We start from the raw sequence: 27,770 nt of genomic DNA on the forward strand, positions 1-27,770 counted from the left end.
GCCCTTTTGTTACTCTGTTGATTTCTTGATCATTAATGTTACCTTGTTATTAAAGCAGTGCCATAGTCAGGTCTTGTTTTCTGTCTAAGTTCCCTTTTCTCCTCTGCCAGAAGAGAAAAAAGCTGTGGAAGAATATGTTGGCCGTACTGAAGTCAGAGAGGAAATCACTTCAGGTATAACAGCTTTAAAGCTATTCTGCTATTCTAGAGCTCTGGCTGAACCAAAAAAACTGATCAAAATCCGCTAACCTCAATGTTTGCCTCTTCACCTTATTAATCCCAGCTGCTGCTTGTAGAGGCTTTTCTTCTTTTGTAGATCTTAACTGTAGTTTTAACATGTGGTTTGTGGTAGATCTTTAGTCTGTTTTTGTCTCCTCTTATTAATGTTTTGTTCTTCTTGACACGCTTCTCCTCTTATACTCTTATTAACTCAGACTGAAGCGTTCCGCTCTGTAGATAGCAGAAACTACTCAGCCTAACTGTCTGGCTTTTAAACCAAACTTTCTTGATCTTTTAAAGTTCACGAGATTTACAGGAAACCAGAAGAGAAACCCTCTGAGCGCGAAGCTCCACACCCACCTGCTGTCACAGGTATTTGTAAATGCCAAACTCTTTATTCATCGTTGTTGTATCTCATTTCTGTTCTGTGTTCTCATGTTGGTTTATTAGACTTCTTTAATTGTTTGTGTGCACATGAAAAAATCTTCTTGTTGCTGTTTGTTGTGGTCAGAAAACTGAACTTCATAATAATGTTTTAAAGAACCTGAGGTAAAGAAGCCACGGCCTGATACTTTCACAACTCCTCAGCGAGAAGAACCGACAGTACCACAAGGTAATGTTTATGACCGTGTTTTCTTATAAAGTTTCTTGTTTCATGTCTGAGTGAGTCTTTATTGGCTCTAATTCTTCATTTTTGGGATCAAAATGGCTCAGAATACTCCTTAATTCTATAAAAGTACCAAAAGTACTACCAGGAGCCTTTAATACACCACAATAATTATAGACATGATAATTAAACAGGAAATTTCTTCAGTAAATGCCTTCCAGCACTTTTGGAATTACTGATATATTTAATTTCTTTAATTGAACAAGCCATACTTTTGGATGATTTTCTTGTTGGCTCTTTGAATACATTTATTCATTGTTCTTCCAGTGATTGTGCATTGTGTTCTTGATACATGCCCATCAGTCAATTATTTGTCTGTATTTCATGTGCTTGATCAATTGTCTTTTACTTCCTTCACTCTTTAAACTCTTGGGTATTTTTCGTGACTCAAGTGTTTCTTTGTTAAATCTGAAGTATTCACCGAACCAAAGGCTGAACCCAAGCCAAAAGAACCAGAAAAGGTTCCTCAAGAACCAAAACGACAGCTTCAGAAGCCAGAGGTACCTGAACCAAAAGTGACCGAAGCGCCAGAAGTAAAACCTGCCAAGAAAACTCCTGCAGTTTCTGAACCGAGAGGTAAAGGAGTGAATGTTCGAGCAGAAAAACCACGTAACCCATGTCTTGTTTTATTTTTATATTGCTCTTAACATGATTTTGTGTTGGATATTATTTGCTGCTAACCTCTTGATTAGATCTTTAGCAACTTGTCCAGTGTTGTCCTCACACAAGTTTTCAGATTTGAACAAAAACAAATCTTTTTCTTCTCTTTAAAATGCTCTCTTCTTGGTTTAAACAAAACTTTTATAATTAACTCTGTGTAAAGATGGGAATATTTTTAATGTTCTCCAAAGTCCCAGCTGTAACCAAACCAGTGGAGGCCAAAGTCCATCCAGTCGCTGAGAGGATTGCTCCTCCAAATCCTGAGGAGATCTTACCAAGAGGTACTGGAACCACAATGTTTGTCCAGTTTGAATTTCTTATAAATGTGTTGAGATGGGAATCTTGTTTTGTGAAACTGGCTGTCCTGTTTGTGTCTCTGCTTAATGCACTCAACAGAGTGTACTACAGTCTTTAAAGCTGTTGTTTAAATGTTCTTTAAAGCACCAGTTCTACCAAAAGCAGAAGAACCTTTAGTCCAGCCATCAGCAGCTGTGGTTACACCATCAGCACCAGAACGCCGACCAGCTGAAGGTACTCATCTCTGACCTTTTCTTCTGCTGTTATTTCCTCTTGTATTTAGGTCTTTGAATTCACTCGCTTAGAGTGTAATCTTTGATAGCCTTGATTGTTGCCTTTGTACTAACCAAGACAAATGTTCTTTAAGTAAAAGATGTAACCAGGCCAGAGAAAGCAGTCGTCCAAACACCTGAATCTAAAATCCTTCCACTCTGGACTGAAGCTGCTCCAGTTAAAGGTACTGCAGAGGTCATATAACAAACTGCTTGTTAAATGATCTGCTGGTTTTGTCTTTTACTCTCTTTTATGGTAGTTTCTCTGGAACACATAATCTTTCAAAATACTTAGCACTCGTAAGAGTGTGACTTAAACTCTTTAAAACATTTACCTTGTAATTACTGTTCTTCTAAGTTGCCTCAGAAAGGAAGGAGCTTGACGTTACTGGAAAACCATCGCCATTGGTTGCCAGGAGTGAGCCAGAGGTACTCAAGTTCACTCCTCAAACACAAGAAGAACCAAAGTTTGGAGAAAAAACTAAGGTTTTTGAAGAAGTGGAGAAGGTTATCAAGTTTCCTAAAACGTTTGATGAAGCCAAAATGCCAACAGAAATTGAGAGGCTCCCTGATGCAACAAAAATGGTTCCAGAAACGCAGACAAAGATTCCAGAAAAAACAAAGATGATTATTGAAACACCAAAGATGGTTTCTGAAGCACCAGCCAAGATTCCAGAAAAGTCAGAAGGGGAAATAAAGAGAGGTCAAAAGGTTCCCAAAAAAGTACCAGAAACACAGACAAAGGTTCCAGAAAAAACAAAAATGATTATTGAAACACCAAAGGTGGTTTCTGAAGCACCAGCTAAGATTCCAGAAAAGTCAGAAGGGGAAATAAAGAGAGGTCAAGAGGTTCCCAAAAAAGTACCAGAAACACAGACAAAGGTTCCAGAAAAAACAAAAATGATTATTGAAACACCAAAGGTGGTTTCTGAAGCACCATCCAAGGTCCCAGAAAAGTCAGAAGATGAGATTAGATGGGGTCAAGAGCTTCCCAAAAGGATTCCAGAAACACAAAAGATGATTCCAGAAAAGCCAAAAGAAAAGAAAGTTTTACAGGAACCAGAGAAGATTTTGATCGTTTCCAAAAAGGTTCCTGAAACACCAAAGAAGGTTATAGAGGACATGAAGGTTAAGGAGCCACCATCAGACCTAAAGAGTAAAACAGAAGCTCCACAGGTTGAAATAGTGAAGACCCCTCCAGGTTACAGAGCCCCACAGCAACAAGACAAGGCTGAAAAAACTCAGCAACAAGGTAGATATGTCTACTTGAAGGTTTCAAAGATCTTATCAACTAATCTTTACTCATCTTGATCTTCGAATGTGTTATCTTAAGATTTCTTGTCAGAGGTTTGTTAAATTTGTTACATTTTTGACACATCTTTTAGCTGTCACATTTGTAAAGCTCATGGAAGTTATCAAAAAAACTAACCACACCAAAGCATAAGGTGTGAACAGTAGCCAAAGATGATAAAAATGCATTAGAATCTCAACAGATTACCTGTTAGGCTTAAGTGTAAATGCATAGACATTAATATACTAATATCTATGTGTTTCTGTCTTGATCTTTTTTATATGTTTGGTTCTTGGCCACCGCTTCATGGTGCATTTCTTCAATCTTGGGTGATGTCTCCAAAAATGTCTCAGTTCATCTGAAGAATGACCTAAAACAACAAACAGTTGTGGTTGAAGACATTAAGAAATTTGTTCCTGAAGAAAGTTTCACTCCAATAACTGTTGAACTCAAGCAAGAAGCTCAAAGATCTGAAAGAAGATTAAAACACGAGGAGTCAGTTGTAAGAGAGGACAGAACTTTATACCAGAGGGAAGAACAAATGGAGAAAACAGAAGTTCCTACAAGGTTCAGAGAAGATCATGAAGTGACAGAGTCTAAATATTTGAGGTATACTGAAGAATATGAGTATGAAAAACTGGAAGACATTAAAGTTTTGAGGGAAATGAAAATTGAATCTGTGATCTCAGTTTCCCCACCTCTAACTGAAACTGAGCTTTCATCAAAAGAGCCCAGAACGCAACCTGCAGTTACTCCAACAAACATAGACGTTTCTCTAGTTAAAGATGACGTTTCATTTAAGAAAGACTCTTTCATTAAAACCCAAGACAAAAAAGAACAGAAGTCTAGTTTTTATTCAGCTACAGAGCATAGAAAAAACACTTTTGTTTCAGCAAAGCATCTAGAAACCAAGGAAGAAATTACAAAGAAGCATGATGAATCTCTTTCCGAAATTGCTGCTGACTCTAAAGAGAAAGCACCAACAGAAACCGAGATCCAACCTGAGAAATCTCAAGCTGGACCGTTGAAGACATCTCGAGTCCCTGAGCATCAAAGTCTTTCATCGACAAAGCCATCACATCCAAAATCAAAAGAAATCTTTTTTGAGACTGATTATTCAGAAGGAACTACAACCACTGAAAGAAAAGCTCAAAGAAGAGAAGATATGAAAGAGGAAAACCTTATATTGAAGACTCTGCAACCTCTTGAGAAAGGTATTCTTGTAAATTTGATCGCTTAAGATCAAACTCTTGAAATACATTTGTTATATTTAGCATATTCCAGCATAATGTTGGAATAGGGAACACTAATCTAACCTTGAAAAGATTAGTTTGTGTGTCATGTTTTTTGTGTGTGTCTTGTTTTTGTATTGTTGAGAATGTATGTCTTAGGAAAAACTCTTGTTTAAATGTTTAGTTTTTCTTTTTTATTTTACACATTCTTGTTGGTGCAGATTGGACTATCTAATATCTGCACCGGCTTCTTGTCTTAGTCCTTTTTGAACATAACGATGCCTTAGTTGTGATCTCGGTATCTTTTATTTCAAAGTGTCTCCTCCTGAAGTGAAGAAACCTTCTGCACCAGCACCAAAGCCTTCATACCCTCCAAAAGTTACTCCTCCTGCAGGTAGTTCAATTGGTTCACATGTTTCATTTTCTTGCTGGCATTTATGAGTCAGCCATGTTTGTCTTGTATGTGCTTGTATAAGCTTAATGTTTTCTTGAACATGACTCGGGCATATTCCAAAATTATCACCTTCAGAGGAGAAGAAACCTTCTGAGCCAGAACCAAAACCTACACATCCTCCTCCTCCTCAAGTTACTGCTCCAGCAGGTAGTGCTTGATTTATGTGTTTCTTGATGGCATCCATTAGTCAGCCATGTTTGTCTGTATGTCCAATTGTGTTGATGCCATCTCTTAACCTGTTTGATGATGGCCAAGCTTAATGTTTTCTTGATCATGATGATCATGACATTCCCAAATTATCTCCTCCAGAGGAGAGGAAACTTTCTGCACCAGAACCAAAGCCTTCACCTCCTCCTCCTAAAGTTACTCCTCCTATAGGTTGGTTGATTCGTGTGTTTCGTGCTGGCATTCATGAGTCAGCCATGTTTTTTTTATGTTCCTTTGATGCCATCTCTTAATATGTCCATGGATGATCACGTTTTAAGTTGTGCCAGCACATGATGTCCAAGATTAGTGTTTTCTAGATCATAATGGGTTTATTCCCAAATTATTTCCTCCAGAGGAGAAGAAACCTTCTGCACCAGAACCAAAGCCTTCACCTCCTCCTCCTAAAGTTACTCTTCCTACAGGTAGTTCTTGGTCCATGTGTTTCTTTTTCTTGCTGGCATTCATGAGTCAGCCATATTTGTTTTCATGTCCCTTTATGTTGAAACCATGTCTCAATATCCCCATGAATTATCATGTTTTGAGTTGTGCAGGAACGTGCTTTACAAGCTTAGTGTTTTGCTTGATCATAATGGGTGTTTTCCCGAATTATCTACTCCAGAAGAGAAGAAACCTTCTGCACCAGAAGGAAAGCCTTCACTTCCTACGCCTCAGAAAGTTACTCCTTCTACAGGTAGTCTAATTTCTTCATGTGTTCATATTTCTTGCTGGCATTTATGAGTCAGCCATGTTTGTCTTTATGTCCATTTATGTTGATACCATCTCCTAATATGTGCTCCAATTGTCGAGTCTAAGTTGTGCCAGTTTGTGCTTTCCAAACGTTTTCTTAATGATGGCTCGGGTGTATTCCCAAACTATCTCCTTCAGAGGAGAAGAAACCTTCTGCACCAGAAGCAAAGCCTTCACCTCCTGCTCCACCTCAGAAAGTTACTCCTTCTGCAGGTAGTCTGATTTGTTCATGTGTTTCTTCTTGCTGACATCATGAGTCAGCCATGTTTGTCTTTATGTATGTTTATGTTGATATCATTTCTTAACATGTCCGCAGATTGTCTTTTAAGTTGTGCCACTATGTGCTTTTCAAGCTTAGTTTTTTCTTGATCATGACTTGGGTGTATTGCCAAATTATCTCCTTCAGAGAAGAAAGCAGCACCAGAACCAAAGCCTTCACCCCCTGCTTCTCCTCCGCCTCCTCCTCAGAAAGTTACTCCTGCAGGTAGTCTGATTGGTTTATGTGTTCATCTTCTTTGCTGACTTTAAAGGTCGTCAGGTTTGTCTTTATATAAATTGTTGTTGACGCTGTCTCTTAACTTGTCAAGTATTTTTTCCATGTTTTTAGTGGTTCCAGTATTTTCTTTACAATCTTAATGATATTTGTATTATGAGCTGGATGTAATCCCAAATTATCTCCCCCAGAGGGGAAGAAACCATCACCAGAGCCAAAGCCCTCAGTTCCTCCTCAAAAAGTTTCTCCTCCGGCAGGTAGTTTTTTTCTCTCTTAATATTTTATGTTGTCAGCTTTTGTCTGTGTCTGATTCGTTTCTTGGTTGGAGGATAAACAAGACTCCTGTTTTCTTTGGTTTCATTGTATTTGTTGTCTTATCTTATGCAACTTTTCACTGCTTTTGTCAGTGTCCTTGTGGCCTTGCTATTGTCCTGGTCGTGATCTTGCATCTTATTTATTGTTTCCTTCAGAGGAGAAGAAACCATCCATATCTGTACCAGCAGCTCCTTCACCCAAAGTTGCTCCTCCTGCAGGTAGCTTATTCAGTCTTGGGTCTCTGAATTCTTTTCTTAACTCTTGATATGTCTGTTTTTGTAATGTGTTGTCACCTTTGCATCTTTTGATATGTTGGTCTTTACGGTTTTTTTGTGGTGTACTCTCAAGTGTCTCCTCCAGAGGAAAAGAAACCCTCTCCACTATCAAGAGAACAACCAGCAGAAAAAGTAGTTTCTCCAGAAGGTAGTTTCTTCTGTTTGTCATTCTTATTTCCATCTCTGTTTGTCCTAAGTCAAATCTGTTGGTCATAGCAGCAGTGAGATCTTTAAGATTGTCTGTTTTATTCAGTTGTTGTTTGTAGAGTGGATCATTGTCAGTGATTAATCCAGTTGGCGTTCTTGTAGCTCCAGTTGCACGAGTGGAGAAGAAACCTTCTGAGCCCGGTGTAAAGGCTGAACCTACCACCGTTTCAGAAAGAATTTCTCCACCTGAAGGTAAAATTTCTTTTCTTCGTCTTCCTTTATCTGTGTTTGACTTTTTCCTCTTTTGATTCTGAAAATGTTATTGTTTGATTTGTTCAACTTAATGTCTTTACTGTGTGATGTTGTCTGCACAACTTTTTTACAGTCTTTCACATCATAAATATCTGTCTTATGAGACCATCGTATATAATAAAAAGTTCCAAAGTGCATTTATATTACAGCAAAAAAGGAAGTTCAATGGACCAAATCTGAGATTGTTTTTGTCTTCCTCTGTCTTTGGCTTTAAATGTGGCTTTTGCTTGTACAGTGTTTGCTTATAATTGGTCTTATTTAAATTTTTGCAGACAAGGAACCAGTTTCAGCTCCTGGACCAACTAAAGGTATAAAAAAGTGAATTTCCCTTAACAGTAAAACCACTCAACTTGTTATTTTAAAGGTTTTATTCATAAACCTTTAAAAATAATCCTTTCAGTGTTGTTGTGATGTGTGATCTTTGTGTTGTAAAAAACAAATATGTCATCCAAAGGATGTTTTTACATGTTTAAATGTGAGTGTCATAAAATATATTTTTACTCCCTCAACCACAGTGCCAACTCTTAAGCAAAAGGGTAAAATTCCCACTAAGGAGGAGAAAACTACTGAGGTTCCTAAACTAAAGAGTAAAATGACCATAAAACCCAAAGAGAAAGAGCCAGAAATGGAGACCATTCAGTTGAAGAAGGTTCCGGTAAAACCTCCAGAGCCCGAGAAACAGGTTGTAACTCATAAAGCAGAAGTGATAAGACATCATGATCCAGAACTATCAGTGAGGGAACTTCATGATAGAGAAGAGCGGGAGATCATAACCCTTGGAAGAAATGAACGAGTCTTTACAGCAGAACAGGGAACAATTCAACTGAGTCAAATTGAGGAGACTGAAACAATTAAAATTGTCCAAACAACAGAGAAAGAAGGTTGGACAAGAACCACAAAACCCAAGACAGAAGAGGAACCTGAGGTTCCCAGTATAGAGAAGAAGAAAATAAAGAAACTACCAAAGACAGAGGAGCAACAAGAATCTGTGAAACTAAAACCATTTGAAAAGCCTGGAAAGTTAGAACAAGAGCAAGAGCAGATCAAACTGAAACAGGTTCCAAGTAAGCCCAAAGAACTTGAAAAGGAAATTTCAAAGGATAAGATTAAAATGACAAAACAACATGACGCAGAACCGAGAGCCCAGAAGACTCAAGAGAGAGAAGATCGAGAGATGATCCCACTTGGAAAACCTGAAAGAGTCTCCGTTCCTGCCGAGGAGCCATCTAAAGCTGGTCAAACAGAAAAACCTAAACAGCCAGAGGAAGAAGAGAAATCTAAGTGGACCAGAACCACAAAGGCACCAAAGGAAGGAGACGCTGAGCCAGATTTATCGAAGAAGAAAATCAAGAAATTACCAAAGAAAGATGAAGAATCAGAAGTTGTGACATTGAAGCCTTTTGAAAAACCCACAAAACAAGAAGCATCCGAACAAGCAAAGACTGAAGATGAAGGTCGGGCAAAGACAGATACTGAGCGCTCTCCTTTTAAATTGGGTGAGATGTTGCTCAAAGATCAACCTACATCAGCTCTAAAAAACAAAGAAGACAAAGATGTTTCTTTGACAAGTTCTGACACAAGTCCGGATATTACCAAATCCCAACCAGAACTACCACAAAAGAAAAAGGATGATCAAGTACCTAAGGATGAAGAAACTACAGCAACTGATAAACTTAAAGTTAAACCTAAAGTCATTCCTAAACCACAGGAAAAGGAAGAGCAGGTTGTGTTGAAGCCTTTCACCAAAGTCACTAAGCCAGAAAAAGTCCCTGATGAACAGATAAAGAAGCCTGTAGACACAAAGGTGCCAGACAAGACAACCAAAGACATGAAAGATACAGAGAAACAGAAACCTGTGAAGAAGGAGGAACCGTCTGTTCCAGCCAAGAAACCAAGTCCTACAGGTCTTAAAGAGAAGATCTCACCTACTGAAGCAGAGAAGTTCCCAGGAAAACCATCTGATGTGCTTAAGAAAGATGTTGAACTCAAAAAGACTCCTTCTCCCATGGTCAGTACAGAGAAAGCAGAAGACAAAAAGCCCACAAAGCCTGTTGAGGAGCCGAAGAAGATTGAGCTAAAAAAGACTCCACCGTCTAAGGTGGAGAAGCAGAAAGACTTGGAGAAAGTTCCAGCTGAGGGAAAGCCAAGTTCTGAAAAAGTCAAAGAGATCCCAAAAGCTGTTTCCCCCAAAGACTCAGTTGAAGCCATAACACTCAAAAAAGTTCCCAAGAAGCCATCAGTGGGAGAGGTCTCAGAATCAGAAAAGCCTGATAAAGGTCGGATTCCCCTTTCGAAAGAGATTTCTCCGGGAGCTGTGCAAATGAAGAGGGTGACAACTCAGCCTGAGGAGGAGGTCTTTAAATATGAGCCTGAAGAAGGCGAGGTTGAAGAGGAATCCTGGGGCTGGGATCTTGTTCCTTCAGAGGACTGGGAAGGTGAAGAGGTGGATGGGGCCCTTGAGACTCCGGGTATGCCTGGTGCCAGACGAGGTGAGATGAGCGAACTCTTCCAGCTGATTCTGGAGCCCCTTCATCCCATCCCAGATCTCTCATCTAATCTTCATCACATCTTCTTTGATCACTTTATCCATTTTTTCATCTCATGCTGATGAATTAATCTGTGTGTATGTCAGTTGTGTCCATCCATCATCCCATCAGCTGTATTGTTTTCATCTTTTCATTGATTCCCAATTGCAGAACAGATGTTTGTCTGTTTGTCTTCGCTGCTGTGGATTTCATTTGTCTTTGCTGTCTAAGCAAATGTCCTTTCAAGCATCTTTTCCCATTATGTTTCCATTTCATCTTCCAGGTCTTTCAAGTGTGACGTCTCATATTCCCATGTCTATTCTTAGAGATGTTTACGTATTTTTTCTTGGCGTCTGCTGGAACTGTACTTTCCAATAGGAGATCTAAGAGGTGGTCTTAAAACTTGTCTTGTTGTTTCATGTTCAGATGGAAAACCAAGTGACGAACCTTCGAAAGGAAGAGGCAGAGGATTTGGGGGTGAGGATTTTACTGATAAAAAACCCCATAGGTGCAAAAAACTGCATGAGCTAATGTCTGGAGCAAATTGTCTTTGTTCCGTTGTTGTCAACCTGTTTGGTGTTTTGTCTCAGTCATTATGTCTAATCATTATCGCTTTCTGATGACAAGAAATATGGCTGGAAATTAAACTTCCTTGTCTTCATATTCTAATCAGTCAGACAGGAAAAAATTTGCAGCACATACTTGTTAGGGTATTGAAAGATTTTATTCATATAATTGATATTCTGATGAGCAACTGCTGGTGTTTAAATAATTTAAAATGAAAAAACTGTAATCAGTCAAAAGTACTCTAGCTAAAGGTAAGTAAATGAGTGCATATTTGTTCAAGTTCAGGTGGACATTTTAAGATTTTTTTCACCTAGTGGCTTTAACTTTCATTTAAGAAAGACAATGCATGTAAATCAGCTGTTATTTGAACTTCCTTTAATATTTTTTGCTATCTTTGTCTGTGAATTAACTTGGTTATATCTGTTCTGTGACTGCCATTCTGTGTTTGGACTCTTCTCTGAATTCTGTTTGTCGTAATTGATCCTGCTTCATCTTAAGTCTTAACAAGAACTTTCTATGTTCTTCTAATAGTAGGACTTTAAACCTACTACTTATTTTATGTCTGAAAAATGACTTTGTGTCAAATGTTTTGTCTTGTTCTTCATCCATTTGTATACCTGAAACTAATTAGTTCTGCTTCATCTTAAGTCTTAACAAAACTTTTTGTGCTCTTCTAACAGTAGAACTTTAAACCTACAACACATTTTGTCTGAAACATGACTTTGGGTGAAATGCTTTGTTTTGTTCTTCATCCACTCCAATACCTGAAACTCATTGAGTAAGTTTTTATTTCTGATTCTGCAGCAAGACAAACTCCCTCTCCTGGTGATGGTGGAAAGGGTCGGGGCATGAAACCCGGTGGAAAAGGTCCATCACCACCAGAGGAACCATTTGCAGGCTTCAAGCTCAAACCTGTGGCTTTGAAGTTTGTGAAGAAGATTCAAGACATTGTGCTGCAGGAGGCCGAGTCCATCGGCTCATCGGCCGTGTTTGAGTGTGAGGTTACACCCTCTACGGCCGTCACATCCTGGATGAAGGATGACAGCAACCTGCGTGAGAGTCCCAAGCACAAGTTCACCTCTGATGGCAAAGATCGGAAGCTGCACATCATTGATGTCCAGCTGTCCGACACTGGAGAATACACCTGTGTGGCCAAAAATGCTGGGAAGGAGATTACCTGCACTGCTAAGCTCATAGTTGAGGGTAAGCTAAAACCTGTTCAGACTCGGGTGGCTTGAAGAACTTTCCCTCATTGTATTGGAAACACTCTTCTCTCTGCACAGAGCTCCCTGTAAAATGGCTGAAGGAGTTGGAACCTGAGACCTCATGCATGAAAGGTCAACCAATGTACCTGATCTGTGAGCTGAACAAAGAAAGAGACGTGGTGTGGAAGCTTAACGGAGAGCTTCTGAAGAAAAAGGCTGGAAAAGTAGCCATTAATGTGATTGGTATGCAGCACGCTGTGACCATCCAGAACGTCACTGATGAGGATGCAGGCCTCTACACCTGTGAAGTAGATGGTCAGGCAGACGTCAAAACTTCAACCACCGTCAAAGTGATTGGTGAGCTATCAGCAGCATGAAGGAATCTTCAGACATGAACACATCAATTGCAGACAATTTTGTTGCCGAACTAATCAGACGATTTGTGTTTGCAGGTAATCTTCCATACGCTAGCATGACAGTTGTAGGAGAACTATATCATTTACCGTAGAAGGATGTTGGTTAAAGTATTGGACAAAAAAAACTACATACAAACAAGCATGCAAAATCAAAGAGATTTCTGTCTTTATGAAAACAGATTGTGAAGTGACCAAAACCAGAAAAGTAACAAATCTAATCAACGAATCACAAACCTCCAGTTCTTAGTACTCAAAGTATTACTGGAAAGTTTGCTGCATACATTACCAGATCATTGTTTCTCTCTATACAAATTGTATGTAGGTGAAATGCAAGAACCATTTGATATCCAAATGAAGGAAAAGTAGCTTTTGTAGCTTGTCTGTGAATCAAAGATATATCTTGATTAAAAATTAATCCTAGAAGCACTAAAATGTAAAACAATGTATTTAACCATTCTTTGTAGTTTTAGAGACAAAATTGTCCTCTGTGTTTCCTGAATTCAATATTTGAAATAACAGGTTGAACAGGTTGCTAAACTTTCCAAGACAGAGCTGTAACTTCTGTGAATAATTAGTGTTTTTTCAGGTTTCACACAACAAACCTGGACGTTGTCAGCATACCGAGGAATGGCAGTAATTATTCCAGATGATTTTAAAAATTGGACATACAAGACAAAAACAAATTATCCAACATGGTTGTCTGAACCCAATATGTTCAAGTCTCTGCAATACATGTTAAAAATGTCATAGAAATCTTTTTAAATGTAGGAGTTTTTAGGTGTGACCTATCTTCCTATAATGTGACCCTTCCCTTTGCAGAAGTCATCAAAGACTGGCTGGTAAAGCCTCTGAGGGACCAGCATGTGAAACCAAAGTCCAAGGCCACATTCAAATGCGAGCTGTTCAAAGACACTCCCAATTGGAAATGGTACAAAGGCGAGAACGAACTCCCTCCTTCTGACAAAGTTGAGATCAACAAAGATGGAAAGGACATGACGCTCACCATCAACAACTGCCAACCTGACGATGTGTCAGATTACACCATCGAAGTTGAAAATCGAAGATACACAGCCAAACTCACACTGGGAGGTTTGTTCATGGAATCAACATTCGAACAGTTTGAAAGTTGTGAATGAACGGTTTTGTTGAACATTTTAAAACCTCTACATTTTCAGAGCGTGAAGCTGACATCCTGAAACCTCTTGCCAGTGCTGAGGTGGTTGAGAAGGAGGAAGCTCACTTCGATACTGAAATATCTGAGCATGATATTCCTGGTGAATGGAAACTCAGAGGCCAGGTGTTGACCAGATCTCCGGTACGTTATTTGGAAAAGGTTATATTGTTGCTTTCAATAAAAAGCTCTCCAGGATTTTTGATGTACCTACTTTTTTTTCTCAGACATGTGACATTAAAGCAGAGGCCGGAAAGCGCTTCCTTACACTGAAGAATGTGCAGCTGGATCAGGCTGGAGAAGTGTCGTACCAGGCTCTGAATGCTGTCACCAGTGCCATGCTCACTGTTAAAGGTACAAACCTGTGTCAAACACACTGACTTGGTTTCTCTGTTTGTTTTAAGTCCCTGCATCTATTTGTCTTGTGGAATGGAGGCACTGCTGAAAAACCGTCTGTGTTTTGCTTTTGTCAATAATGGCTAAATTATTCGCATCTCCCAGAGATCGAAATGGGCTTTGTTGAAACGCTGAAGGATGTGTCTGTGCCCGAAAAGAAACAGGCTAAGTTTGAATGCACCATCACTAAGGATATACCAAAGGTCATGTGGTTTAAGGGGGTTGAAATCATCACCCCCAGCCCCAAATATGAAGTAATTGATGATGGAAAGAAACACATGCTGATTGTAAACAGCTGTGAGTTTGATGATGAGTCTCAGTATTCGATAGAGGTATTGGACAAAAGGTCAACGGCTCAGCTGACGGTGGAAGGTAAGAACGGCTATGCTTCCTGTCTCCTCTATGTGCTCATTCTATGTTTGTGGCTTCAAAGTGTTGGATGGCGTCAAACGCTCCTGTCTGTGTGCACTGACCTGCTGTATTCCAGGCATGAGGCTCAAATTTGTGCAGCAACTTAAGGACCAAACAATCAAAGAAGGTAACTCGGTGCGCTTTGATATCGAGTTGACTCACGAGAACGTGCCGGTGGTTTGGTACCGAAACGAAGTCAAACTCCACGTGAGTCGAACGGTGCTCATGCACGTGGAAGGAAGGAGACACACTCTAGAAATGAGGAGTTTGAGTCTAGATGATACCTGCCAGATAAAGGCAGAAGCCAAGGGAATTTACTCCTCAGCCAAACTGACAGTCATAGGTAACAGCATGCTCTCCTTTACTGGGTTTTCTCTCACTGCCTTTTATTTTACTGTTTATCAGATGTGAGACATGAAAGTTTGTTTTGAGTGATTGATATGTAAATATGACATTTTCTTACAGGGAACACAATTTGTAATAATGAGAAAATCCAAAATCTTTCAAATATTATGGAATAAGTGTTCAGTTAACTAACACGATAAAACAGGAAAAAGCTGTTAACAAACTGTTCGTTATGCTCGTCAGAGGGAGATGCCGTCTTCCTGGTGAAGCTGCGGGATTACACTGCCACCGAGAAAGACGAGGTGTCGCTGGACTGCGAGCTCAGCAAAGACGTTCCTGTGGTCTGGTATCACAATGAGAAGGAAGTCGTTGCCTCCAAGTTGTTGGTCATGAAGTCAGAAGGCACCCGCAGATCTCTGGTCCTGAAGAAAGTGGCGCAAAATGATCAAGGGAAATACGTATGTGACTGTGGAACAGACAAAACATCGGCCAACATAATGATTGAAGGTAAAGAAGGAGCTGCTTTCTGCTCTGATTTCTTAAAGAGAAAGAGCATGATCTGGTTTTTGAGGTTTTAATTATTAAGAATATCTTTACAAAACAAACCATTACAATTAATCTTTTCTGTTGTATTTTAGACACACGTTCTAAAATCAGTGAAAACACCCCAAAAAATAATTGGAAATGAGTCATATTAACATGCATAACCCAAAGTGCCTGTATCCAGAAAACCCCCCAAATATTTCTAATTATTGAGAAAATGATAAAACATATCTAATTTCAGGATAAGTTTTTTATTTCTACAGTTTTCTTTTTTAAAAGTTTGCACCAATATTATTAGTTCTTGTTGAGTTTATAACAAAGTTTTTACTGTGTTGTCACTCACTACTTTTAATGTATGCTTCTTTTTTACTGTCGCTGGTTTTTGGCTCTTATCCAGATGATTTGCAGTACTAGCTGGCAATTAACCAGCTAGTACTGCTGGTTAAATGTAACGAGTGTTACATTTGTAAATACGTAACATCAGGTAATTGTTACATATTTATTATCCAACAAACACAAGTTAAATTTCTTATAGCTACTTTTCTACAAACCATTAATAAATATGGTGTGAAAAGACTGACTTCTAAATTAAAGATGCAACAAGCAGATCACTTTTTAAAAAATAAAATTGTAGAAAAAATAAACAAACTAAATTAACAACCTCTCCTTTTCAATAACATTGTTGTTTTACTTAGTTTTTTCTGTAACTTTCCTCCCCACCAGCACGTGACGTTAAGGTTGTGCGGCCGATTTACGGCGTGGAGCTGTTTGATGGTGAGACAGCTCGTTTCGAGGTTGAGATCTCTGAGGACGACGTACACGGGCAGTGGAAGCTGAACGGAGAAGCGCTCAACCCTTCCTCTGTGAGCATCACTGCTGCTTCATCACCTAAGATGTTTTAAAATCGCCCACAGCCCGTCTTGACCTGAGTTAAAACCTTCTCATTTGACAGGATGTGGACATCATAGAGGAAGGAGGCAAACACACTCTGATCCTGTACAACTGTAAGGTGTCCATGACCGGAGAGGTGTCTTACTCTGCAGCCAATGCCAAATGCTCTGCCAACCTGAAGGTCAAAGGTGAAATAAACTCACATGTTTTTCTCATCTACCTTATTTGTTCCATTTTCCATGACCTAAAATCAAAACCTTTACTCAAACATTAATTCTCTGTGTTTTCCTGCAGAACTTCCTCTGAACTTCCTTACACCGCTGAGCGACGTTCAGGTGTATGAGAAGGATGAGGCCCGGTTCGAGGTGGAGGTGTCGAGACCTCCAAAGAGCTTCCGCTGGCTCAAAGGCTCCCAGGAGCTGACGGGCGACGACAAGTACGAGATGATACAGGAGGGCAATATGTACGTTCTGGTGATCCGATTTGCAGCCTTTGACGATGAGGCCAAGTACATGTTTGAGGCAGAGGACAAGAGGACCACCGGCAAACTTGTTATTCAGGGTAATCATGACATGTTGAACCATTTAAATAAATGAAGCTTAATTAGTCTTAATAATTATTTTGTAGTGATTACTGCCATAAAAAGTTAGGATAAAAGTATTCTAATATAATTTTGGGGAAATAGACTGTGTGGTTTTGATTACATATCACTGAAGTCAAAGTGATACAAATATTATTTTTAAGATAAAAATCATGAAAGTTACCTGCTAAATCTCTTTAGCGTTCAACTTTGTTGTAATTTTTATTAACTTTTTTTGGCTTTTTAAAAAGAAAATTATGAACATCCCAATAATAAACAGTTGTTGTTTTTTTTCAGGTATTCGCCTGGAGTTTGCCAAACCCATTAAGGACGTAACGGTGAAAGAGAGAGAAACAGCAGAGTTCAGCGTTGAACTGTCTCATGAAAACATCTCAGTGGTTTGGTACAAAAACGACGTCCGGCTGCTTCCCAGTAAGGTGGTCCATATGTCGGATCAGGGAAAAGTCCACACTCTGGCCTTCAAGGAGGTGACGATCGACGACACCTCTATGATCAAGGTGGAGGGCATGGACAAGAGCATGACAGCCATGCTCACTGTCATCGGTCAGTGTCAGAAAAAAACATTTTCCCATCTTTGATTCAATGGAAATGACTAATTTAAATAAGTATTTCACATAAAATGAGGTTGCTGACCTGTTTTGTGTAAATGTGCTGTGTGTGCAGAGGGTGACTTGTACTTCACCACCAAGCTGCAGAACTACACTGCTGTGGAGAAGGATGAGGTGAAGCTGGTCTGTGAACTCAGCAAAGCCGTTGCTGATGTGAAATGGTTTAAGGACGGGAAGGAGATCACTCCATCCAAGAACATCGCCATCAGCACCGATGGAAAGAAGAGAATCCTGATGGTCCGGAAGGCAGAGAAGGCCAACATTGGAGAGTATACCTGCGACTGTGGCTCAGACAAAACCACAGCAAACCTCAACATTGAAGGTAGCACTCAATGTCTATAACTTATCAACTTTAAACGAAAACTATCTAACAAAATTGTGTCTGAAAAATACAATATTTTGCTAAGAAAAATACAAATGGAGTAAGTGTAGGCTTATTGATAATATTTCAAAAAATCCCTGCATCTCAAAGATGATCCTAGATAAGATAAGATAAGATTTATTTGTCATTGTCATCAACAGATTACAACGAGATTGAGATTTGCTCGACTCGAGTTAAAATGCAGGTTATGTGTATATACATAATATACAATATACATATACATACATTAAAAAGATAAAGAAATAAATAGTACAAAATGTGAAATAAATAGACATCAGAAGATGGTTGCAGCACCTGGAGGTGTCGCAACAGAATTTACATTTTTTAACAAAGTGGTGTCAAGAGCAGAAGTTCTTACGCCTTTGAATTTAATGCCATGATTGCCATCCGGTAAAAACTGTTTTTTAGGCGATTTGTCCTGGTTTTTATTGCTGTGTATCTCTTGCCTGATGGCAGCAGCTGGAAGAGACCATGGCCAGGGTGTGAAGAGTCATTCAAAATGTCCCTGTCGTAGATACTGTGATTGCAATCCAGGGAGAGCCCGGTGTCCGTGCAATATCGACCGGAATGTTGTTGTGGACACGGAAAAGCTCCTCTGACAGACTTCCCCCGATTGCTTGACCAATGGCCAGTAAATTTAGTCGGTTGTAGGTGTTTTTAACCGCGCAAAGTGGAAAAGACAAACTTTGAGTCGGAGAGCACAAAGCGCGCCGCCATTTTGTAGATTCTAATAATGTTTAATTAGTCATTATTAGGTTGCCACCTCATAGTAGTTGAGGTATATTAGCCTACTGGAGAACTTTCTGCTTAAGTTGCTGAAAGGAGAAAATGTCCTTACTGGGATTCTAAGAGACAGAAATGGTTGGATGAGAGTCTCACCATGGGTGCAGCTCTGTGGGATGTTCACATCTGCAGGGGTCAGCAAAACTAGGGGTCTTAAAAAATAAAACAGAAGAAACATTGACAGTCATGTAGAAACCAGGTGTTTGAGTAAAAAACTTGAGGGATACACACTTCTGGGATTTAATCTTAGTTATAAACATAACACATTTTAGAAAAAAAAAACGTTGGGACAAAACTACAGAGGTATATAGATTTTGAAACTTATAAAAACTGTTTACTGTGTAAAAGTTAAAAAATATGCTATTGGCTTCCCTCTAACGGTTTGGTGCTCTCTCCACAGAGCGTGATATCAAGGTTGTCCGTCCCCTGTACAGCGTGGAGGTCACTGAGACAGAGACAGCCAGGTTTGAAACTGAGATTTCCGAGGAGGATGTCCACGGAAACTGGAAACTGAAGGGAGAAGCTCTGCACCAGTCTGCGGTAAGGCTTCCAGGGACTAAGCCCTGGATTTTTGCAGATAAAGTCTCTGACTCTGTTGTCTGTTTCTCCTTTTGCTTCAGGACGTGGAGATTAAAGAGGAAGGAACCAAACACATGCTGATCCTCTATAATGTCCGTATGGACATGGCCGGAGCTGTTGACTTCTCTGCAGCCAATGCCAAATCCAACGCTCAGCTCAGGGTCAAAGGTCAGACATTGTTTTTCCATGTTTTACAGCTTCTTGATAACAGCAGCTCCTTCATTAATTTTAGTGATCACAATCCTTTACTGATCTTCACCTCTTGCAAGTTTAAATAAAATATATGAAGTGACTCATGCCGTCTGCGACATGCCTCATTGGTTCAGTCCTCAGCCAATCAGAGCTTGGGGTTATTTTCAGCCTCAGAGTTTATCTGCTCCGTGAAGCCTCTCTGAAACTAACTTTCATGCTCTCTAACTGGCTTCTACTTTGTCCTGTTGTCCTGCTTCTCCTCTTCTTCAGCTCGCTCCATCACGCAGATACGTCCACTGAAGGATGTGACAGTGACAGCCGGAGAGACAGCTACCTTCGAGTGTGAGCTCTCATATGAAGGCATCGAAGTGGAGTGGTTCGTTGGAGGACAGAAGATGGAAGCCAGCGACCGGGTCAGTTACAGCTTCTTATTACTTATTACGGACAAGAACAGAACTAGAGTAAACCAGAGTAGTTTATTTCATTCATTTCATTTCATACAGTTGAAAAAAGTCACATGTTGATATAAGCAAAAGTATTAAATTAGGAGTAAAAAAAGAAAAATCTACCCCTTCTCTCAAAACATCCATTTATTAAAACAATTTACTGAATCATATGTTCCAGAGATTAGACCAGCATTTCTACACAAAGAACTAGGAGAATAAAAACTTACCTAAATGTTATAAGAACATTAGAAAAGATTTTTACAAAGTTTAGTTTTTAATTTTACAAAATAAAAATGAAAGGTTTCTAAAGTTTTTAAAAATTGGCATGGTTTCAGTATATCACCTCATTTAGTTGTACTGTAAAATTTTCACAGAATATTTTAAGAATCTTTTTTTTTTGCTTTCTTCAGAAGAAAAGTACATTTTAAAATGAAAAATATAAGAAACAATAATAACAGAGTCATAGCCATATTTATTTTATTTTAAAAATTACCAATTTTGTTTGAGGGCTATGGCAAGTAGCTTTCAAAAAGAACAATTTATTGTCTTTTAAAAGTAGTTTTTTGTTGATTATAATAAGAAAAATAACTTATTTTATTTGTCCAGCTAGTTTAAACCACATATTCCCTTCAGCTGTGTGTAGTTAAATGTGTCACAAAGCTGACCGTTTAGAGCTGAGTTAAAAATAAAATAAGATACGAGACCAGCTGCTCTTATCTTCAGCCCTCCAATGGTCCCAACAACTTTATCTGCACAAGGACTCAGTTTAATCACAGCACATAGATAACATTACTGGAGTAATTCATGAAGTACCTAAAACCAAATCGTTTCCTTTATCCAGAGTATAAACAGCAACTGAAAACAAAAACAGAAAATATACATAAATTAAATTAAGAAGCTAGAAAGTATATGTTGCTTTTTTGTCAGAAGTTCTAAAGTAATTTTGAATAAGACAAAAAAGATATTTTAAGTGTTTACTAAAGAACTGTAACAAATGAAAGAAATGTTATCACGTATTAGAAACATTTAGTTCTTTTAACCTCCTTTATTTATTGTTGTGGGATTGAGCTGCATTCATTTTAAATCTGTAAGGGAAGCATAGTCAATCAGTTGAAAATTGAAGGAAAATGAATTATAGTGTTCATGTTGAACCTGCATCTTTTATTTACTCAGCACTACACAGGATTGTGAACTCTACTCATCCTGTGAGCCGCAACAAAATGAGCTATCAATAAATCAGAGTTTTCTGGGTCTGCAGGTAAAGACTCGGGCGGCAGGTAGAGTTCACACTCTGACTGTCCGAGATGTGAAACTGTCAGAGGCTGGGGAGGTCAAAGTGACTGCCAAAGACTTCCTGACTCAAGCTCAGCTCTTTGTTGGAGGTAAAACACTCAAACATACAGGAGACAGTGAACACATTAAACATGTTCAGTCATCACCTGATCAAATGGTTTGGATTTAGAGCCACCAGTAGAGTTCACAAAGCCTCTGGAAGACCAGACAGTGGAGGAAGAGGCCACCGCCACGCTGGAGTGTGAAGTCTCAAGAGAGAACGCCGAAGTGCGCTGGTTGAGGGAGGGTCAAGAAATCAGAAAGACCAAGAAGTATGACACCATTGCTGATGGACGCAAGAGAGCACTTATCATCCATGACTGCTCTCCAGATGATGCCAAAATGTACACATGTGATGCTAAAGAGTTCAAAACTTCGTGCTTCCTGGAGGTTACACGTAAGGAGGAGCTTTAATTTCAATCTTTTCAGTCACAAATTGTTCTTGGGTTCAGAATAAGGAATAAAGATGGTTGAATGAGATTTGTTAGCAAAAGAAGAAGTAAAATGTTGGAATGAATGAACGTTTGTCTTTGTATCAACAGCTCCTTATGTGGAGTTTACAAAACCACTACAGGATGTGGAAGTCAGAGAGAAAGAATCAGCCAGGTTTGAATGTGAAGTCTCCCGCGAGTCTGCCAAGGTAAGGTGCTCAATCTATTCAAGGCCTGTTAAAAAGAGTTTATTCTTTAAAAAATTGCACTTTGGTCACATTTGCAGTGATGTTCACATCCTTGTTTTGGTTTAAGGTTCGCTGGTTTAAGGACGGCAGCGAGATCAGGAAGGGAAAGAAGTATGAAATCATTGCTAAAGGAGTGCAGAGAATCCTCATCATCCACAAGTCAGTGTTTGATGATGAGGCAGAGTACGAATGTGATGCCAGAACCTTCAAGACGTCTGGCATGCTCACTGTCATTGGTAAGGACCATTGGGACATTTAAAACTGTTCTGGCTTCATATTTTGTCAACTTTGTTGTCTTAATTTGACATAAACTAGAAGCTCCAAATGTATGAGTTTACTGTATGTGTTGAAACAGAGCCAGAGTGGCAGGGTAAAAACACAAATTCATAACTCTGTTGCTCCGTGTTTGCTCAGAGGAAGCAGCCACATTCACCAAGAACCTGTCCAATGTGGAGGGAACTGAGACAGACAGCGTAAAGATGATCTGTGAAGTTTCCAAGGCCAATGCTGAGGTTACCTGGTACAGAGGAGATGAAGAACTGCCAGAGGGCGGACGCTACGATCAGATCATGGACGGTCGCAGGAGGATCTTGATCATCCAGGACCTGAGGATGGAAGATGCTGGAGAGTACAACTGCAGACTGAGCCCGACTGTCAGAACATCTGCCACCCTAAAACTCAATGGTAAAAAAGGAGATTAGATCATTTAACATTTAGTGGCTTTTAACTTAAGCTTTTTACCCTTATCCTGTCCTTTCTGTCTTAATTTCTTCTTTTGCTCTGAAGAACTGGCAGCGGAGTTCATCTCTCGTCCTCAGAACCAGGAAGTGGTAGAGGGTGAGCAGGCTGAGTTCTCCTGCACAGTGTCCAAAGACACCTATGAGGTGAAGTGGTTCAGAGGTGAACGAGAGATCCAAGCTGGAGACAAATACACAATCATCAGTGAAGGAAAGAGAAGGGCTCTGATTGTGAAAAAATGTGACCTGAAGGATGAGGGTGGTTATGTTGCTCACATCGGCAGCGTTAAAGCTCCTGCTGATCTCTGTGTGATAGGTAAGATTTTCTTTGTCTTCTTAGCGTCTGGTTTTCATGACCTTCTAGCTGGCATTAACTGGTTCCTGTTCTTCTGCAGAAAAACTGAGGATCGTTACACCAATTAAAGACACAGAGGTGAAGGAAGGAAGTGAGATTGTGTTTAACTGTGAGACCAATACTGAGGGAGGCAAGGCCAAGTGGCTAAAGAATGAGGAGACCATTTTTGAAAGCAGCAAGTACATGATGGTTCAGAGAGACAACGTCTTCTCTCTGAGGATCAAAGATGCCCAGAAGGCAGATGAGGCCACCTATACTGTCTCTCTGACTAACAACAGAGGAGAACAGGCCAAGTGCTCTGCCAGCGCTAAAGTTGCAGGTAAAAAAAATTAAATTATGTATCATCTGTGTTGGTCTTCTTCATGAAAGATTGATTCTGTAATCTTCCATTGATCTTCACAGAGGAAAAACTCAAATTCCTGGAGCCCATTGAAGACATTGAGACTCAGGAGAAGAAGACTATCAGCTTTGTTTGTAAAGTGAACCGGTCTGAGGTGACCGTAAGATGGATGAAGGCCGGCCAGGAGGTGACACTCAGCAAACGCATTGTCTACAGAGCTGATGGACTCAAACACACCCTGACTATCAAAGACTGTGCCATGGAAGATGAGGGCGAGTACACTGCCATGGTTGGAGATGACAAGTGTGCTGCTGAGCTGATTATTAGCGAGGCGCCAACTGACTTCACAGGGCAGCTCAGAGATCAGACTATTACTGAGTTTGAGGATGCAGAGTTCACTTGCAAGCTGAGCAAGGAGAAGGCTGCTGTCAAGTGGTACAAGAATGGACGAGAGATCCGAGAAGGACCAAGGTATCTTTCCTACTTTGCAAGCCATGATATGTAAACAGAGCAGCAGTCAAACTCAGCAGATCAGAGGCAAACTGAGCTGCATCATTACAAATCAGGTTTTAAATTTTTTTATGCAAACCTTTCCATATTATTTTTGCAGATATCATATGGAAAAAGAAGGCAAAACATGCAGATTGATCATCAAGGTGTGCAGACCAGATGACGAGTGTGAATATGCCTGTGGTGTAGATGAGAGAAGGACCAGAGCCAGGCTTTTTGTTGAAGGTCAGCTTCCCGATTCTACATCTAGTCATAGAAGCTCAGACAAACTGCCTAATATTCACAATGGATCTGTCTTTATTTCCTGAAGAGACCCCAGTGGAGATCATCAGGCCACCACAGGACATGTTTGAACCTCCAGGCTCAGATGTCGTGTTTGAGGTTGAGCTCAACAAGGACAGAGTGGAGGTTAAGTGGATGAGAAACAACATGATCATTGTGCAGGGTGACAAGTACCAGATGATCAGTGAGGGGAAGATCCACAGGTTACAAGTCTGTGAGATCAGACCCAGAGACCAAGGAGAGTACCGCATTGTGGCCAAAGACAAGGATGCCCGGGCCAAACTGGAGCTGGCAGGTAAGTCCAGCCTGACAAAACTGTAAGACATTGCTGGAAAAATATGACATGAATCCATTTTAAATTGTATCAACTTGAAACAATATATTCCTTAAGGCAGAGGTATTAATATCACTTCCCAAGGGCAAATGTCTTGCATGTTTAGATTTCTTTCTGGTTCAACATTCCTGAATCCAACGACTTCAAAATATTTTAAACTGGAATTATTCAAAGCTTTGCACTCCTCAAAAGTAGTTGGAAAATAAAATCTGTTCTAAACTATTTTATTACCTTTGCAGCTATTCCAAAGATCAAGACCACTGACCAGAATCTGGTGACGGATGCTGGAAAACCCTTCATCATGACGGTTCCGTATGATGCCTACCCTCGTGCTGATGCAGACTGGTTCTTTGATGGCAAAAGCTTACCTGTTCAAAACATTGATACTTCACTTGACAAAACCGAGTACCGTCTTAAGAGCCCTACCAAGGAGGACCAGGGCCGGTACAGAGTGGTAATCAAAAACAAACATGGTGAGGGTGAGGCTTTCATCAACCTGGATGTGATTGGTAAGTCTGTGGGTCATAGGACACAAGATAATCTGCAGACTGGGACTATAGGATTTCTAATTATTTTTTGTTATTTTCAGATGTCCCTGGACCTATTAAGAACCTAAGAGTGGTTGACACTGCTGATGGTGAGGTCAGCTTAGCCTGGGAGGAGCCTGAGAATGATGGTGGCAGCAAGATTATCGCTTATGTGGTAGAACGACGCGATGTAAAGAGGAAGACCTGGACTCTTGCTACAGACCGGGCTGATACACCAGAATACTGTGTCAGTGGTCTCCAGCAGGACTCCCTGTACCTGTTCAGAGTCTGTGCTCGTAACAGAGTTGGTCCCGGTCCTATTGTTGCCACTGACGATGCCGTTCAGGCCAAGAACAAGTTTGGTAAGCAAACACTAATAGTTCCTCAACTGTTTTTACAATCTCCACACTTTGTAATAAAACTTGTCTTCTATTTGTTGCCAATCTCCAGATGTTCCAGACGCTCCAGAAAATGTTGGCCTTGGTGTGGTGAACAGGTTTGGAGCCACTGTCAACTGGGAGCCTCCTAAGTTTGATGGGGGCTCAGAAATCACTGCATACGTGATTGAGCTCCGTGACAGAACCTCTGTGAAATGGGAGGCGGCCCTGGTGTGTGGAGCCAGTGATCGATCGGCTACACTGAATGACGTAGTGGAGCACAAGGAGTACATCTTCAGAGTTCGAGCTGAAAACAAGGCCGGAATTGGAAGGCCTAGTGCTGCAACCAACCCAGTGAAGATCATGGACCCCATTGGTGAGTGGAAGTTGTTCAAATGTTTGGTTCATTTATGTGCAGGAATTAAAAAAAGTATTTTAGTCATAACAGAGTTTGGTACAAAAGAATCATTCAGCAGTGCCTGAAAATACAATGTTAGCTTAAGAAAATCAATGAACTGCATTATTTTCTTCAAATCAGTCATCAGTTATGAAGAATTCCACATCCTGTAGGGCAGGGCTAGGGTTATGCTTATACTGAGAAATACTCTATGTCCTGCAGAGAGGCCAAGTCCACCTCTGAACCTGAACTACAATGACCAAATCAACACCGCTGTCACTCTGACCTGGGAAACCCCATTAAGCAACGGTGGCAGCATGATCACCGGGTACATTATCGAGAAATGCGATGAGGGCTCAGACAAGTGGTTACGCTGCAACGCCAGACTATGTCCTGACCTCTCCTACCGGGTACAGAGCTTCCCAAAAACTCAGTCAAACTTTACCAAATAATCTTGTTTATGTCCCCAGTGAGCTCATATTTAGCTGTGAAAATTCACGCTCTGTGTTGTCTGCTAAACTCAAGGTTTCTGGACTAAAGCCTGGTCAGAAGTACCTGTACAGAGTGTGTGCTGAGAATGCTGCTGGTGTCTCAGATCCAGCAGAGCAGCTTGGACCACTGCTTGCCGACGACCCCCATGGTGAGACTCATTTGCCTAGTTTTTCTTGAAAATTTTTAATGTCAAATTATGCACTGAACAACAAACTGCTATAGTAATTATTGCTATTGATATTTTGAGTCAAACTCTTCCAAGTGTCAATGAAGAAAACATTTTTCTTTCCACAGTTGGTCCAACATTTGATCTAAGCGGCTTTAGGAATGGCCTGGAAGTTATTGTCCCTCAGCCTCTCACCATCAGGGTCCCCATTACCGGATACCCCACTCCCACAGCTAAGTGGAACTTTGGAGAAAAGGAGCTGACCACAGCAGATGAGCGTGTCTCCATGGTAACAAAGCCAACGTTTACAGAGCTGACAATCTCTCCAAGTGTCCGTCCTGATAAAGGCACATACACCCTGCACCTGGAGAATGATGTCACATCTGTCTCTGGAGAGATTGAGGTCAATGTCATCGGTAAGTTCAGCTCTTATGTGCTCATATTGATTTAGGTAAACTGTGTTTTTGAAGAAGTACTAAAATGTTTTCCTCAAATCCTGTTTCTTTTTACTTTTGCAGCATGTCCAAGTGCACCCAAAGACTTTAAAGTAGCTGAGGTAACTCGGCACCATGTCCACCTGATGTGGGAGCCACCAGAACATGATGGAGGAAGTCCAGTTACCCACTATCAGATAGAAAAGAGAGAGGTTTCCCGCAAGACCTGGGCCAAGGTACACCTGAGAAGAGTATCTGATTTTATTATGAGAGTTAAAATTGATGGATTAATTGTTGGATTAATGCACAATATAACATTTTCTCCAGGTTGCTACTGGTGTCATGGATCTGGAGCACACAGTAACAGATGTGATTGAGGGAAAAGAATATCTGTTTAGCGTTATTGCCTGCAACAAGTGTGGTCCTGGAGAACCAGCATACATAGATGAGCCCGTAAACGTCTCCTCACCTGCTAGTAAGTATGATCTCTCTTTGCGCAAAGAAACAACTTTAGAAAAATTAGGTCTAATTCTTCAGGTCTAATTCTTGCAAATGCATGTCACTCACATATTCTTCTATTTGATCAAAATCTGTTTTTCTTCTAGCTATTCCTGATCCTCCTGAGAACCTAAAATGGCGTGATAAGAGTGGCAAGAGCATCTTCCTTTCCTGGGAACCTCCAAAGTATGATGGTGGTGCTCCGATTAAAGGTTACGTGGTTGATAAATGTCAGCGTGGGACAGACAAGTGGGAACCCTGTGGTGACCCCATGCCTGAACTCAAGTAAAATTAAACATTTTAATTAAAATATCCAACAATCTGATCTGGGTAACCGGATATAATTTGAGATGTTTTTGTGACCACAGGTTCCAGGTGACAGGGCTGATCGAGGGCCAGTGGTACGCCTATAGAATCAGAGCAGTGAACAAGTTGGGGGCCAGCAGACCCTGCAGGGCCACTGATGAGATTCAGGCTGTAGATGCTCGAGGTGCGGTGGTTTGTTCATCATGCTGATTCTGCTAAACAGGATAATTAAACACAATCAGGAGACAGAAAATTAGCCTACAGTTAAAAAAAAATTGAATAGTTTTTCAAAGCACAGACTATATTATAAAAAACACAACTGACTTGACTATATTCTTTTAAAAAAATCTTATACA

At 40.2% G+C, this 27,770-nt stretch overlaps 1 protein-coding gene across 15 annotated transcripts in view; it reads left to right on the forward strand.

The window, feature by feature from the left end:
- Window positions 1-27,770, forward strand: part of ttn.1 (titin, tandem duplicate 1) — a 155,829-nt gene that overhangs the window by 50,032 nt on the left and 78,027 nt on the right. For 6 of the 15 annotated variants that reach the window (XM_028024207.1, XM_028024211.1, XM_028024212.1 and 3 more), the window contains 58 exons: window positions 111-173; window positions 519-590; window positions 760-831; window positions 1,300-1,461; window positions 1,737-1,826; window positions 1,987-2,076; window positions 2,210-2,299; window positions 2,473-3,366; window positions 4,954-5,031; window positions 5,167-5,238; window positions 5,401-5,469; window positions 5,652-5,720; window positions 5,918-5,989; window positions 6,184-6,258; window positions 6,452-6,529; window positions 6,730-6,795; window positions 7,009-7,071; window positions 7,202-7,276; window positions 7,438-7,527; window positions 7,860-7,895; window positions 8,103-10,076; window positions 10,539-10,589; window positions 11,484-11,882; window positions 11,963-12,241; window positions 13,120-13,389; window positions 13,476-13,615; window positions 13,699-13,825; window positions 13,973-14,239; window positions 14,355-14,621; window positions 14,867-15,130; window positions 15,890-16,029; window positions 16,119-16,245; window positions 16,352-16,618; window positions 16,935-17,201; window positions 17,322-17,588; window positions 18,832-18,971; window positions 19,052-19,178; window positions 19,473-19,615; window positions 20,907-21,030; window positions 21,111-21,377; window positions 21,523-21,620; window positions 21,727-21,895; window positions 22,074-22,343; window positions 22,446-22,712; window positions 22,792-23,070; window positions 23,154-23,562; window positions 23,702-23,826; window positions 23,912-24,178; window positions 24,457-24,726; window positions 24,807-25,106; window positions 25,195-25,497; window positions 25,741-25,928; window positions 26,044-26,158; window positions 26,305-26,592; window positions 26,695-26,846; window positions 26,938-27,085; window positions 27,216-27,393; window positions 27,477-27,598. In XM_028024207.1, the coding sequence (XP_027880008.1) occupies window positions 111-173; window positions 519-590; window positions 760-831; window positions 1,300-1,461; window positions 1,737-1,826; window positions 1,987-2,076; window positions 2,210-2,299; window positions 2,473-3,366; window positions 4,954-5,031; window positions 5,167-5,238; window positions 5,401-5,469; window positions 5,652-5,720; window positions 5,918-5,989; window positions 6,184-6,258; window positions 6,452-6,529; window positions 6,730-6,795; window positions 7,009-7,071; window positions 7,202-7,276; window positions 7,438-7,527; window positions 7,860-7,895; window positions 8,103-10,076; window positions 10,539-10,589; window positions 11,484-11,882; window positions 11,963-12,241; window positions 13,120-13,389; window positions 13,476-13,615; window positions 13,699-13,825; window positions 13,973-14,239; window positions 14,355-14,621; window positions 14,867-15,130; window positions 15,890-16,029; window positions 16,119-16,245; window positions 16,352-16,618; window positions 16,935-17,201; window positions 17,322-17,588; window positions 18,832-18,971; window positions 19,052-19,178; window positions 19,473-19,615; window positions 20,907-21,030; window positions 21,111-21,377; window positions 21,523-21,620; window positions 21,727-21,895; window positions 22,074-22,343; window positions 22,446-22,712; window positions 22,792-23,070; window positions 23,154-23,562; window positions 23,702-23,826; window positions 23,912-24,178; window positions 24,457-24,726; window positions 24,807-25,106; window positions 25,195-25,497; window positions 25,741-25,928; window positions 26,044-26,158; window positions 26,305-26,592; window positions 26,695-26,846; window positions 26,938-27,085; window positions 27,216-27,393; window positions 27,477-27,598 (12,231 nt within the window). Of the gene's footprint in view, window positions 1-110; window positions 174-518; window positions 591-759; window positions 832-1,299; window positions 1,462-1,736; window positions 1,827-1,986; window positions 2,077-2,209; window positions 2,300-2,472; window positions 3,367-4,555; window positions 4,620-4,953; window positions 5,032-5,166; window positions 5,239-5,400; window positions 5,470-5,651; window positions 5,721-5,917; window positions 5,990-6,183; window positions 6,259-6,451; window positions 6,530-6,729; window positions 6,796-7,008; window positions 7,072-7,201; window positions 7,277-7,437; window positions 7,528-7,859; window positions 7,896-8,102; window positions 10,077-10,538; window positions 10,590-11,483; window positions 11,883-11,962; window positions 12,242-13,119; window positions 13,390-13,475; window positions 13,616-13,698; window positions 13,826-13,972; window positions 14,240-14,354; window positions 14,622-14,866; window positions 15,131-15,889; window positions 16,030-16,118; window positions 16,246-16,351; window positions 16,619-16,934; window positions 17,202-17,321; window positions 17,589-18,831; window positions 18,972-19,051; window positions 19,179-19,472; window positions 19,616-20,906; window positions 21,031-21,110; window positions 21,378-21,522; window positions 21,621-21,726; window positions 21,896-22,073; window positions 22,344-22,445; window positions 22,713-22,791; window positions 23,071-23,153; window positions 23,563-23,701; window positions 23,827-23,911; window positions 24,179-24,456; window positions 24,727-24,806; window positions 25,107-25,194; window positions 25,498-25,740; window positions 25,929-26,043; window positions 26,159-26,304; window positions 26,593-26,694; window positions 26,847-26,937; window positions 27,086-27,215; window positions 27,394-27,476; window positions 27,599-27,770 lie in introns of those variants that run through there. The other 9 variants (XM_028024219.1, XM_028024209.1, XM_028024208.1 and 6 more) reach the window with 9 other exon arrangements.

The sequence above is a fragment of the Xiphophorus couchianus genome, chromosome 7, assembly GCF_001444195.1.
Source record: "Xiphophorus couchianus chromosome 7, X_couchianus-1.0, whole genome shotgun sequence".
Classification (NCBI taxonomy): Eukaryota; Metazoa; Chordata; class Actinopteri; order Cyprinodontiformes; family Poeciliidae; genus Xiphophorus; species Xiphophorus couchianus.